At 39.6% G+C, this 12,350-nt stretch overlaps 1 protein-coding gene across 11 annotated transcripts in view; it reads left to right on the plus strand.

Annotated features, from left to right (window-relative positions):
* The window catches only part of CSPP1 (centrosome and spindle pole associated protein 1), a 155,585-nt gene that overhangs the window by 134,380 nt on the left and 8,855 nt on the right, over positions 1 to 12,350 (plus strand). For all 11 annotated transcript variants that reach the window (XR_006198311.1, XM_042923747.1, XM_042923746.1 and 8 more), the window contains 4 exons: positions 1,071 to 1,210; positions 4,462 to 4,602; positions 6,912 to 6,958; positions 11,051 to 11,114. Coding sequence is in view for 10 of the 11 variants with exons in the window: in XM_042923747.1 (XP_042779681.1) it covers positions 1,071 to 1,210; positions 4,462 to 4,602; positions 6,912 to 6,958; positions 11,051 to 11,114 (392 nt within the window). In the remaining variant the exon portion in view is untranslated. The remainder of the gene's footprint in view (positions 1 to 1,070; positions 1,211 to 4,461; positions 4,603 to 6,911; positions 6,959 to 11,050; positions 11,115 to 12,350) is intronic.

Here is a 12,350-nt window from a genome sequence, read left to right on the forward strand (position 1 = left end):
GATAGGAGTCAAATTTAATGGCCTCCTGTAAGCCTTTTTACCATTTGTTTTGCATTTTAATGAATCCTGTCACCCTGGGTGGCTCACTATTTAGAGGTCTGTCTCAGCCTTGACAAGATAGTTTTGTGGCCCCAGTGACTCCTCATCCTCACCCTGAGGTGGTATCGCCTGTTGGGATCCAAGCTGTTCCCATCTAGGTGCTTAGGGAAGATTTAGTGAACAAAGAAATGAAGGCAGGAATGGGACCAAGTCTCTGACAGTTGTAGATTAAAGTTCCATTTTCAAAAAGAATACTAAATAATATAGGCCTATCTGGTGCTATGGGAAGCAGCAGGGGATACCTGGTTTTTCTTTTCAGGGCTAAAGACACTGTCCCCCATCCCTGTCCTCTTCTTAGTCACTTCCCCAAAGCCCTAGCAGGAAACTCGCTTACTAAGCCACCTGCTTATTATGTTAACTTTCTAGGTACCACGGGATTAGAGCATTAATTAACTAATTAGGTATTGAATTCCCTGAAAGCCCACTGTAAAATTAGTGTTGGAGACTGTGGGTAGTACCCGTTATATTGGGCAGCATATTAATACCACATTTCTCTGTATAATTTTTATTTTAGGCTGAGGGGAAGATAACATTTTTTAATTACCTAATATGTGTCAGATACAATGCTGGGTACATTACAGTGTGTAATTTCACTTAATTAAAAGGAATAGACATCATCTACATCTTACAGATGATAAAATCAGGGTCAGACTGCCAGTAAATAGCAGAGCTGGTCTTTGAATCTTGGTCTTGCTGACCTTAACGGCTGTGACCTCTCTACTGTGTGGAACATTGTAAGGTAAAGCTAAGTCATTTTACTCTTCTAATAAGGTACTTTGCATCGGAATATCTTGAAAGATTATAGTAACCTTTACTGTATTTTTTAATACAAGAGCTTGAAAAAGCAGATATTAAATTTTTATAATATATTGTGATGTCAGATGCCACATTTCTTGAACAGGGAGTTAAATGTGAACTCTAATTTTCTTTTCCTTAAAACACATTTATCAAAATTTGTCATTTATCTGTAGGAAAAGAGAAAAGAATCCCATGGATATATTTGACATGGCTAGACATCGGTTGCAAGCTCCTGTCAGAAGACAGTCACCTAAGGGCTTAGATGCTACTACTTTTCAGAATATTCATGACTTCAATGAGTTGAAAGACAGAGGTGAGTAGAATGCTGCTGTTTTAAAGACACAGCCTGTGTTCTACCCATATTCAAGTATTTATTTGTATCCTTTTTCTAAAGTAGTTTCATTTATAATACATGTTTTAAACGATGATGAGTAAGATGATGAGTAAACTTCCGTATACTCTAGTTCTTCAGTATCCGAACGAAGCTTTAGTGTATCTCTTTTCTTTTGAAGAGCATAGAGCTGTTAAAGCCTGTCAGGAGTGGATTCAATCAGGTAGAATGAGAAGAGTGTCATTAATGAAAGGTGGACAGAGCAAGATGAGCTGAGGAAAGAAACTGGGAAGGAACAGCCAGAGTGACTGGAGGAAAAGCAGGAGAATGTGGTATCCTGAAAGCTAAGGGAAGAGTGTGTCAAGGAGAAGGGATCATGTAAGATGAATATTGCAAAGTGTCAGTTGGATGAGATGTCACTGGTGACCTCAGTTAGATCTTTTTTGGTGAAATTATGGCATCAGAAACCAATTAACTTTGCAATGAGGATTGACTAGGAGGCAAAGTGTTGAAGGCAACCCTTGGAGGAAGTTTGGCCAGGAAGGGGAAGAGCAAAGGGTCCAGGTCTGGGGAACTTGTTAGGATGCTAATATGAAGGGCTGTCACTGGAGAAGAGGTGTGAGATACAGAAGAGAGAGAGAATGATGAGAGCAGGGTCCCTGAGGAGGCAGGAGCAAATAGAGGATTTTTGAAGGAAGAAAGTAGAGAAGATTTGATAAAGCACTTAGAAGGAGGAGAGAAAGCTTAGTAGGGAAATAGATTGCCAAGATACACAGTGGCCTGGGAGATGGAAAATGTGTAGAGGAGCCAAAATGTGTGTTATATGTGACTTTCCTTTTGGACCATTTAATAGAGCAGGTATTGGAGTCAAGGGGGCAGAGATGGATGTGTGATCATATGATCTATACCAGAATTTAACTTTTCTTCTTTTTACTTTTTTGTAAATGTTTGTTTATTTGTGAGAGAGAGAGAGCAAGCGAGCATGAGTGGGGGAGGGGCAGAGAGAGAGGGTCTTCATTTTACTTTTAAGAGTAAGAGCTATTATTGAGAGTTTTGAAAATACAGATAAAGAAAGAGGGAAAAATCACCTTACTCAAACCACCTAAATATAAACACCATTCTTATTTCAAGTCTTCTTTCTGAGCCTAATTAAAGCAAAAAGGGTAAAAATAAGATCTAAGTGTTAATTTTTCCTTTTGTTTTTCATTTATACTTACAAGTGTCATCATTTACATATACTGTAGCTTTTTAATTCTATTATTGTTGACAATTTACTGTATGCAGGAATTGTATTAAGCCCAGTGGGTCTTGGGGCACCTTGGTGCCTGTCAGTGGAGTATCCAACTTTTGCTCAGGTCATGATCTCACGGTTCATGGGTTAGAGCACCAGCACAGAACCTGCTTTGGATTCTGTGTCTCCCTCTCTTTCTGCCCCTCCTCTGCTTGCATGTAGGTAAGCTCTCTCTCTCTCAAAAATAAACATTAAAAAAAATTATTGGTGTGCTTGGGTGTTTCAGTCAGTTAAGTGTCTTACTTAGGCTCAGGTCATGATCTCACGGTTGGTGAGTTCAAGCCCTGCATCAAGCTCTGTGCTGACAGCTCAGAGTCTGGAGCCTGCTTCAAATTCTGTGTCCCCCTCTCTTTCTGCCCCTCCACCTGCTTGTGCTCTCTCTCTGTCTCTCAAAAATAAATAAATGTTTGGAAAAAAACAAGCCAGTGCATCTCAAGAATTTGGTCAGGGGATCTGTGAGGTCAAAACTGTTTTTATTCAGGGCACATGGGTGGCTCAGTTGGTTAAGTGTCCAACTTCGGTTCAAGTCATGATCTCACGGCTCATGAATTCAAGCCTTGTGTTGAGCTCTGTGCTGACAGCTTGGAGCCTGGAACCTGCTTCAGATTCTGTCTCCCTCTCTCTGCCCCTCCGCCACTTGCGCTCTCTCTCTCTCTCTCAAATATAAATAAACATTAAAAAAAACCTTTTTATTATAAATTAAGACATTATTTGTCTTTTTTATTTTTATTCTCACGTGTGTATACAGGTTTTCTGGAGGTTACACAGCATCTGATAACTTCATTGCTCTGATGCTAATACTACAGTGTGTTTGTGTGTTCTCATTTTTAAATTTTTTTTTTTTTAGTTTAATTTCTAATAAAGTTTGTGTATGTGAGAGACTTAGATAAAAGCTCTTAGGGGTCCTCAAAGATCATGAGATCATGAGAACAAAAAAGGTTTACACCACAAATTGAGCCACTCATTTTCCCTATGTTATTTCCACATTGAGTCCTTGTTCATCATGTGACTCAGTTGTTGATATCTCTTGTTTTTACAGAGAGGAAACGGAGTCTGAAAGTGGCAAAGTCAGGGTCTATCCAATCCAAGTTCATGTGTCCAGTCTCTTCTGTTAACTTTGTCCTTAATCATTTTCTAATTCTTAGGTATTCAACATAGTTCCCATTTTTTATTATGTTATACTATTACATTATTTTGATAATTTTGGTAACTTCTGATCATAAAGCTTTTTATATATTTAGGATCAATTCTTTAAATTCTATCCCAGAAGTGTAATTAGTAGATCAAAGGGAATAATAGTTTCAGGGCTTTTTAATGTATGTAGTATATTTTTGTTCTCAACATTTAAAAATTAAGGTTTAACATTTTCATTCTGATCAATTAATATTCTTGAATTGTGGCATAGGTGAATTCTTAGACTGTCATTTCCTCCACTAATGACATCTCTCTCCTAAAGTTCCAGCCAGTCTACATTTGTCTTGCTTTTTGCATGATACTTGCAAGGGTTAAAATTTTAATTGGCCAGTAACATTATATTTTCATTTTTTCAGTATATTTTAGGGATTGGCTGTGATTACAGTGTTTCATGGCTGCCTGAGTTATAGCCATATGACTGACTGCTTGGACATAGTTGCCTAGCTATGTGTTTGGGGTGGGGGGTATCTTCGGGAGTGGGATGGTAGGAGAATGCCTAATAAGTTAGTGCTTGTTCTGGTGAGGGTTTCCTTATAATGTTGGTAAGTTTGTGAAAGGGCATCTATTTAAAGAAAATTAATTTCATGTTCTTTAGTTTTATGATAATTTTAGTATCTTTTCACTTTAGTGATATTTTATTATTTATATTCTTTGATTTTGAAATTAGGTTATTCATATGTTTATAGTGAAGTTTAATAAAATTTCATTTGGAAACAAGATTGAACTTAGCTGTATATTTTTGTACTAGATTCAGAAACACGAATTGATCTGAAATTTATGTACCCGGATCCTCCAAGAGATCACCACACCTTAGAGATTCAGCAGCAAGCCCTGCTAAGAGAACAGCAGAAGAAACTGAATAGAATAAAGATGCAGGAAGGTGCTGAAGGTAAGAAATAGTCATTACTATCTCAAATAGTATCAGTGAGTTGTTTTTTGTTGTTGTTATTGGCTTTTTTCTCTCTCTGGTATTGATTTCAGTTCCAGGCAATTTCCCTGCACTGGTGGCTTTATGCTCACATGGCTCTTGTGGCATATAGTCCCAGAAAAATACAGGTCCCAGGGAGGGCTCTGATTGGTGTGGCTGAGGTATGTTATCCATGTATGAGAAGGGCCCAGCCATTCACTGTAATGAGGAAGATTGAGCACCTTGGCTAGGTCAGGTGACATCTGCAGCAAGAAGTAGGAACCAAGGGAAGGAATGCTGGGGCATTTCTTTATCATGCGTGTCTGCCAGGTTTTGATACGACATAAAGTTTGTACAGTACCAGACTGGGCTGTGAACATGTTTTTGTATAATCAGCCAGTCAGCAGATACTTACTAAGTGACTACCGTGAGCACAAATACGCATATCCAGGGGATGTGGTGATGAAGGAAATAATGCTACTGCTCTCTAGGAGCTTATACTTCGGGGGAGACATTAGCTGCTAAATAAGCATTAAGTGTGATGAATGCTGCAAAAGAGAAATCTAGGGTCCCTTGGGAGTGTGGAACTAGGGGTGGGGGAGCATCTGGTAGCAGAGTGGAGCAGCTGCCTCAGTATTTGTGCTCCCTGTTGATCCAGTGACCCTCACACATATTTCACCAGCTTTGCTAGCCTTCAGGCCACTGAGAGTGGCCATAGAAAATGAGTTGTACAAAGGCTATAGTCTGGTAACAAGAATGAGAAGACATGGTCCTACCAGTTACTTTTAGGAAAATTTAAGACCCTAACTTGGCAGGTTGATCTGGCCTGCAGGATCTGAGGAACCTTTTTTTGACCATGAGACAGTATCACAGGAGTAAGGGGTATACCACTTTAGGCCCAGGTCAAGACTTTGATAAAGATTGATATAGGGAAAGTCTTTCCTCTATCTTGTACAGAATTTTTCACAATGGTCTCATAGATCACCCTCTGACGGCAGAGTAACCCAAATGCTATGATAAATACTAGGCATGCCATCAGAGAAGAGAAAAGCAAATACGTTGTTCAACCTTTACAAGCATTTTGGTGGAATTTTCCCTTAGGAATTCCAGCTGATGATCTGATCTGGTGTGATCTTGGCAAATTAGGCTGATTAACCCAAAAATAGTCCCCAGGTAGATTCAGATGTGTTTTTGCGCTGTGGGTATCCATAGCAACATCTGCCACCTTCCAACAAACAGTATGATGACTTAATTCATAAAAATATGGTTTAACTATAAAACAGTCACAAACATGGTATAAAATATTCTAAGAGCCTGGGTGGCTCAGTTGGTTAAGTATCTGATTCTTGGATTTTCGGCTCAGGTCATGATCTCATGGTTTGTGAGGGCAAGCCCTGTGCCGGGCTCCGTACTGATAGCATGGGGCCTGCTTGGTAATCTCTCTTTCTCCCTCTCTCTTTCTCTGCCCCTACCCTGCTCTCTCCCTCTCTTTCTCAAAATAAATATTAAAAAAAAAATTCTAAGAAGGAATACAGGCTGTCATTCATTGGTAGAGTATTTATTCCCAATGGCAGGTTCTAAAGGACAAAATGCACTATTCAGAGGAACACATAGGAACACTGGTCAGATCAAAGAGGGACCTTTGGTATACATGATCCAGAATATTTGCCCCTGGAACCAGAAACCTAGAGCTGAACTAGCCTCCTTCAGTTCATGTGAGGGGCCTGTGTTTAACTCCACTCAGCAGATTTCTACACAGATTGTGGAAGTATGAAAGAAGATGGTGAAGAATTCTGCATTATTTTCTCTTTCTGTAGGCATCAGTTTCAAGTTCACAGTGATTTTACAGTTTCTATTCATTAATGTGAATGGAAGAATTTTATTCAATTAAAATGGATGCTTAGTTATATTTATTAATAAGTAATATCTTAACATAATTGTAAAATGTGATAGTTGAAAAAGAATTTCTAATAGAGCACTAGCTAGTTACAAAAGATATTCTAAAATTTTTTTTTTAATTTTATTTTAGAAAATCTGTTTTTAATGTTCATGTATTTTTGAGAGAGAGAGAGAGCATGCTAGCTGGGGAAGGGCAGAGAGAGACAGAATCTGAAGCAGGCTCCAGGCTCCGAGCTGTCAGCACAGAGTCTGACGCAGGGCCCGAACTCATGCCAAGATGTGAGATAATGACCTGAGCTCAAGTCAGATGCTCAACTAACTGAGCCACCCAGGTGCCCCTAAAAATTTTTATTTTAAAATGTTTTCTAACTTTTTTTCTCCGTTAACTGTAGTTGACTTGGATGCTATCCCAAGTGCTAAAGTACGGGACCACAGAATGGTAAGAAACCACTTATTTTTTTACCACAATTTTTCAGGTTAGTTTTTGGGGGATAAAAAATTTTTAGAAATATGTTGAGTAATCCAGTTTTGAATATTGAATTAAGAAAGAAATTAAATATTGTCTCATCCATGTAGTGGGTAGTAGAGATATATTAGTATAATACATAGAAAATATATTGTTATACAAAGTATATTGTGGCATTGGATCTAGGCTCTTCAAGTTGGTCTGTTTTTAATCGTGTGACTTCAGGCAAGATATTTAATCTTTCTGTGCCTTAGCTTCCTGATCTGTAAAATAGGATAGTATTACCTCTGAGGGTGGCTATAAGTAAATTATTATTTGCAAGGCACTTAGAGATAGGCCTGTCACGTAATTTCTATATAAATGTTGATTAAATAAATGAAAAATAGTTTGGGTTGTTGTGGGGATTAAGTGAGATAATGTATTAAAAAAGCCTTTAGCATAGAGCCTGGCCCATAATAAGTGCAGCGTGTTTGCTGTCAGTATGAGCAGCAGTGGAAGTAGGAGTTTATTATATAAATATTGGTGAGGTCTATTAAGAAAGAAAGCAAAGTAAGGGTGTTACTCTTATCGTGAGGAGGTGAAATCTGTGCAGAGACTGAATAAAGGGAAGGAATGAGGGGCCCCTGGGCAGCTCAGTTTGTTAAGCATCTGACTCTGGATTGTGGCTCAGGTTCCTGAGATCAAGCCCTGCATTGGGCTCTGTGCTGACAGTGTGGAGCCTGCTTGGGATCCTCTTTCTCCCTCTCTCTCTCTCCCTCTCTCCCTCTCTCCCTCTCTCCCTCTCTCTCTCTCTCTCTGCCCCTCATGCATGTGTGTACATGTATTGTCTCTCTCAAGTAAACACTTAAGAGAAGGGATGAGCTGCTTTCATGCAACAAATATGTATTGAATACTTACTGTGGAGCAGATAGACGGTGCTAGGTGCTGGGGGCATAGGAATGAACAAAAATCCCTGCCCTCTGAGGGCTAGCTTTCTGTTAAGAGGGAGAGACAATAAATAAATATATAGTATGTTAGATTGTGGGGCTCTGGAGAAAATAATAGCCTGGAAAGGGTGCTGGGTGTCCTGGGGTAAGAGAGTTTACAATGTTGGGGGGCACCTGGGTGGCTCGGTTAGGTGTCCGACTTTGGCTCAGGTCATGATCTCGTGGTTCATGAGTTCAAGCTCCACGTCAGGCTCTGTGCTGACAGCTCGGAGGCTGGAGTCTGCTTCAAATTCTGTGTCTCCCTCTCTCTCTGCCCCTCCCCTGCTCACGTTCTCTCTCTCGTCTCTCTCTCTCTCTCTAGTCTCTCTCAAACATTTAAAAAGAGGGTTTATAATGTGAAATACAGTGGGCATGAAAGGCTTCATGGAGGAGGTAATATTCAAATAAGGACATCAAGGAAGTGGCTGTGTGAATTAGCAGGGGACACATCTGGAGGAAGCAGCTTCTAGGCAGTGGCCCTGGGCAAGAGTAGGCTTGGTGCATACAGGAAGCAGTGACCAGGCTGGGGAGGCTGGAGAACCATGAGCAGAGTGGGTAGAGTGGTGATGGGCTGGACTGCAGAGCCTCCAAACTCATCACAGGGTTTTGCCTTTTACATTGTGCACATGTTGAGAAGCTTCCAGAGTTTTAGAGCAGAGTAGTGACACATGGCTACTGCTATAATCTAAGTGATTTAGCCTGGGGTAGGAGTAGTGGAAGTGGTCAGAAGTGGCCAAATTTATGTATGTATGTATGTTTATTTAGAGAGAGAGAGAGAGAGAGAGAGAGAGAGCGCGCATGCATGCAGAGGAGGAGCAGAGAGGGAGAGAGAGAGAATCCTAAGCAGTCTCCTTGCTGTTAGTGCAGAGGCTGACGCGGGGTTCCAGCTTACAAACCGTGAGATCATGACCTGAGCTGAAATTAAGAGTTGGACACTTAACCAACTGAGCCATCCAGGCACCCCAGAAGTGTTTGGATTTATTTTGAAAGGAGACCTGAAAGGATTTTGACATATTGGTTCTAGAGTATGGGGAATCAAAGGTGGAGTCAAGGGTTCTGGTTGGGAGTTGACGTTTATAGCAGTAGGAAGGCAGAAGAAACACATTTGTGGGGGGAGAGATTTACGAACTTAGTTTTAGACATGGTAAGTTTTGAGATGCTATTAGACAAACAGTTGGAACTGGCAAGTAGCAGACAGATAAGTTCAGGGGAAAAGATTGGGGTTGGAAAGAAATTTAATCTTCACACACATGAATGGCAGAAACAGTATTGCCCCCATTTTCAGATTATAAAGATAAGGCTCAGGTAGGCTGTTTTAGTAGCCCAGGGTTACCAGTTGGTAGCTGTTGGTACTTAGTTTTGAACTGATAATGATGTTGCTAATAGCTACCATTTACAGCGTGACCACTGCTCACCTGTGCCAGATACTTGACATTTATTTCTCTAAAGTTCACAACAAGGTGTGCTTATCCCTATTTAACATATGAGGAAACTGCTAGCACATGGCCACGCAGTCAGTAAGCTGCAAAGCCCAGATCTGAAACCAAGGTGGTCTCAAGAGCTCCTTTGTCCCTGTACCACACCTATTCCTGAAGATTCTGTAGGTCAGTAGGTTTCTCTGTGTGTGGCAGCCACATTTCTCAGTGAAAAGATATCGAAATTTAACAGCTGGGATTTTGATTAAAATCCTGGATTAGTGGGGCACCTGGGTGGCTCAGTCAGTTAAGCGGCTGACTTCAGCTCAGATCATGAACTTGCAATCTGTGAGTTTGAGCCCCACGTCAGGCTCTGTGCTGCTAGCTCAGAGCCCGGAGCCTCCTTTGGATTCTGTGTCTCCCCCTCTCTCTGCTCCTCCCCGCTCATGCTCTCTCTCTCAGAAGTAAATTTAAAAAAAAATTTAAAAAACCCTGGATTAGTAACACTGTATTTTGCTGAGTAGAAACTTAGCATAAGCCAACAGTTTATCATGGCTGTTACCAAAAAGCTAATAAATTTTGGGCTCCTCATCTTCCTAGAAACTGGATTATATAGGAAACACAAATGAAAGTGGGGCAGGTTGTCATGGAGAAGATAGAGCTTGGGTGGACTTGGATCACTTTTCAGTTATGTGAAGGACTGTGATGAAGAACAGAGAGGTGTGGCGATAAGTATGCCATGCTAGGGACACCTGCTCCAGACCATTTGGTAAATATTAGATGCTGTTATTTTCATGCTAAAAAGTAAAAGCAGAATCAATAGGTGTTAAAAAGGAAAGTTAAATGCAGTATATGGAAGAATTGAGTGAAAGAGAAGAACTTTGTGATAATCAATGCTGTGTATCAGTGGAATGTATTTAGAAATTAATGGATAATAGCTCTTTGGTGGTGCATTCTAGCACATCCTAAAAATCTGGTGGGGAGGTGGTGTCAGGTGACTTTAGGCTCCTTCTAGCATCTAAGGTGATACTATTCTCTGTATGTAAATCTGCTAATCCCTTATTTGAGAGCTCATTACAAGCCCAGTCATAGTGTTATTTTGTTTCCTACTCTTCTGTTCTCTCTACATCTGTGCTATACCTGTGTGACCACTGCTGTCAGACAGGGCTTTCCTTGTCTGGGGGCGTGCTCCTCTCTGTCCCCCATGGCACTGTGATCCACTCCACAGTAGAAACTCTTACTCATCTTTGTTCCTGGCATGGAGGAAATAGTGTACTACACAGATTTATTGAAAGAATGAGTGGGTCTTGGCGGTGTTTAAAGACCTTTTAATTTTAATTGTGAACCTCAGTAGACAACCCCTTTCCTGGGGTAGACCTCTGGGTGGCTCAGTTGGTTAAGCATCCAGCTGTCAATTTTGGCTTGATTCTTGATCTGGATTCTCTTTCCCCCTCTCCCCAACTCATGTGCATGCTCTCTCTCTCAAAAATAAATAAACTTAAAAAAATTTATAAAAAAGGGCCTTTCTTGTATTTGGGGGACATTGGAATGTGGTGTAGGAAGGAAGCAGCCATCCTTTTTTGCTAATTTTGGGAACAGTGTGGAGACATGTGCCTCTTGGTAAAAGTTTGTTATTTTTCCATACAATACTAATAAAAGTTGTTAATGTATGATGTTTCTTTTAGCTTAGAGAGCACGCTGATGACTTTTTGAAAACTTCATTACTGGAATCTGATAGTGCTTTTATTGGTGAGTATATTTATTTTACGGATCTAGTTATTTAAATCTTAAACATTATATTTAAGTACTTTTTTCCATATTTACAAAATCACTACTCTTTGTTTTACAAGGTGGTAAAAAGTGAATATTCTGTTTTACTAACTTAATAATTATCAAATTAATCTTAAAAACTCTAATCTTCAAAACTTTATAACTAAAATGAACTTTAGAAGTCATAGAAATGGTTCTCACAAATCCCTGTACATGAATTTTCATAACAGCTTTACTTCTAATAGCCAAAGCTGGACTCAGCTCAGATTTCCTTCAATAGGTGAGTAGTTAAACTGCAGTACTTCCATACTATGGACTGCTACTAAGAGATCAGTATCAAGTGCATTTTATCAGTGTCAATATCCTGGGTGTGAGATTATTGCTCTTGTTTTGCAAAACAGTACCATTGGGAGGAACTGGGCAAAGTGTATAAAGGACCTCTACCATTTCTTAAAACTGTATGTGAATCTTTCAATTTTAAAAAGTCCTAAGAATATATACTTAGTAGTTTTTTAAGTTTGTTTTGTTTTGTTTTATGAAAACAACTATAAAACTCTTATGAAATAAAATAGAAATATCTATTTCATGGATTGGGAAACTCAGTATGGTTTAAGACCGTGGTTCTTCCCAACTTGATCTACAAATTCAGTGCAATCCCAATCAAAATTTATGGATATCAACAAACTGATTCTAAAGTTTATATGGAGGGGCAAAAGACCCAGAATAGCCAGCACCATATGGAAAGAGGACAAAGATGAGGACTAACACTACCTGACCTCAAGACTTACTATAAAGTTACAGTAATCAAGATGGGATGGTATTGGTAAAAGAATATACAGATAGATCATTTGAACGGAGTAGAGTCTAGAAATAGACCCAAACAAGTATAGTCAACTGAAAAGAGCAAAGGTAGTTGCAATGGATAAAAGATGGTCTTTTCAATAAATGCTGCAGAACAACTGGGCATCTACATGCAAAAAAATGAATCTAGACACAGACCTTACACCCTTCACAAAAATCAACTCAAAATGGACCATAGACCCAAATGTAAAATGTAAAGTTATAAAATTCCTAGAAGATAGTAGAGGAGAAAACCTAGAAGAACTTGGGTATAGTGATGACTTTTAGATACAACACCAGGCATAAGCCATGAGAGAGAGAAATTGGATAAACTAGACTTCATTAAATACTAATGCTCTGTGAAAGACCATCGCA

The sequence above is a fragment of the Panthera leo genome, chromosome F2 (assembly GCF_018350215.1).
Source record: "Panthera leo isolate Ple1 chromosome F2, P.leo_Ple1_pat1.1, whole genome shotgun sequence".
NCBI classification, from domain to species: Eukaryota; Metazoa; Chordata; class Mammalia; order Carnivora; family Felidae; genus Panthera; species Panthera leo.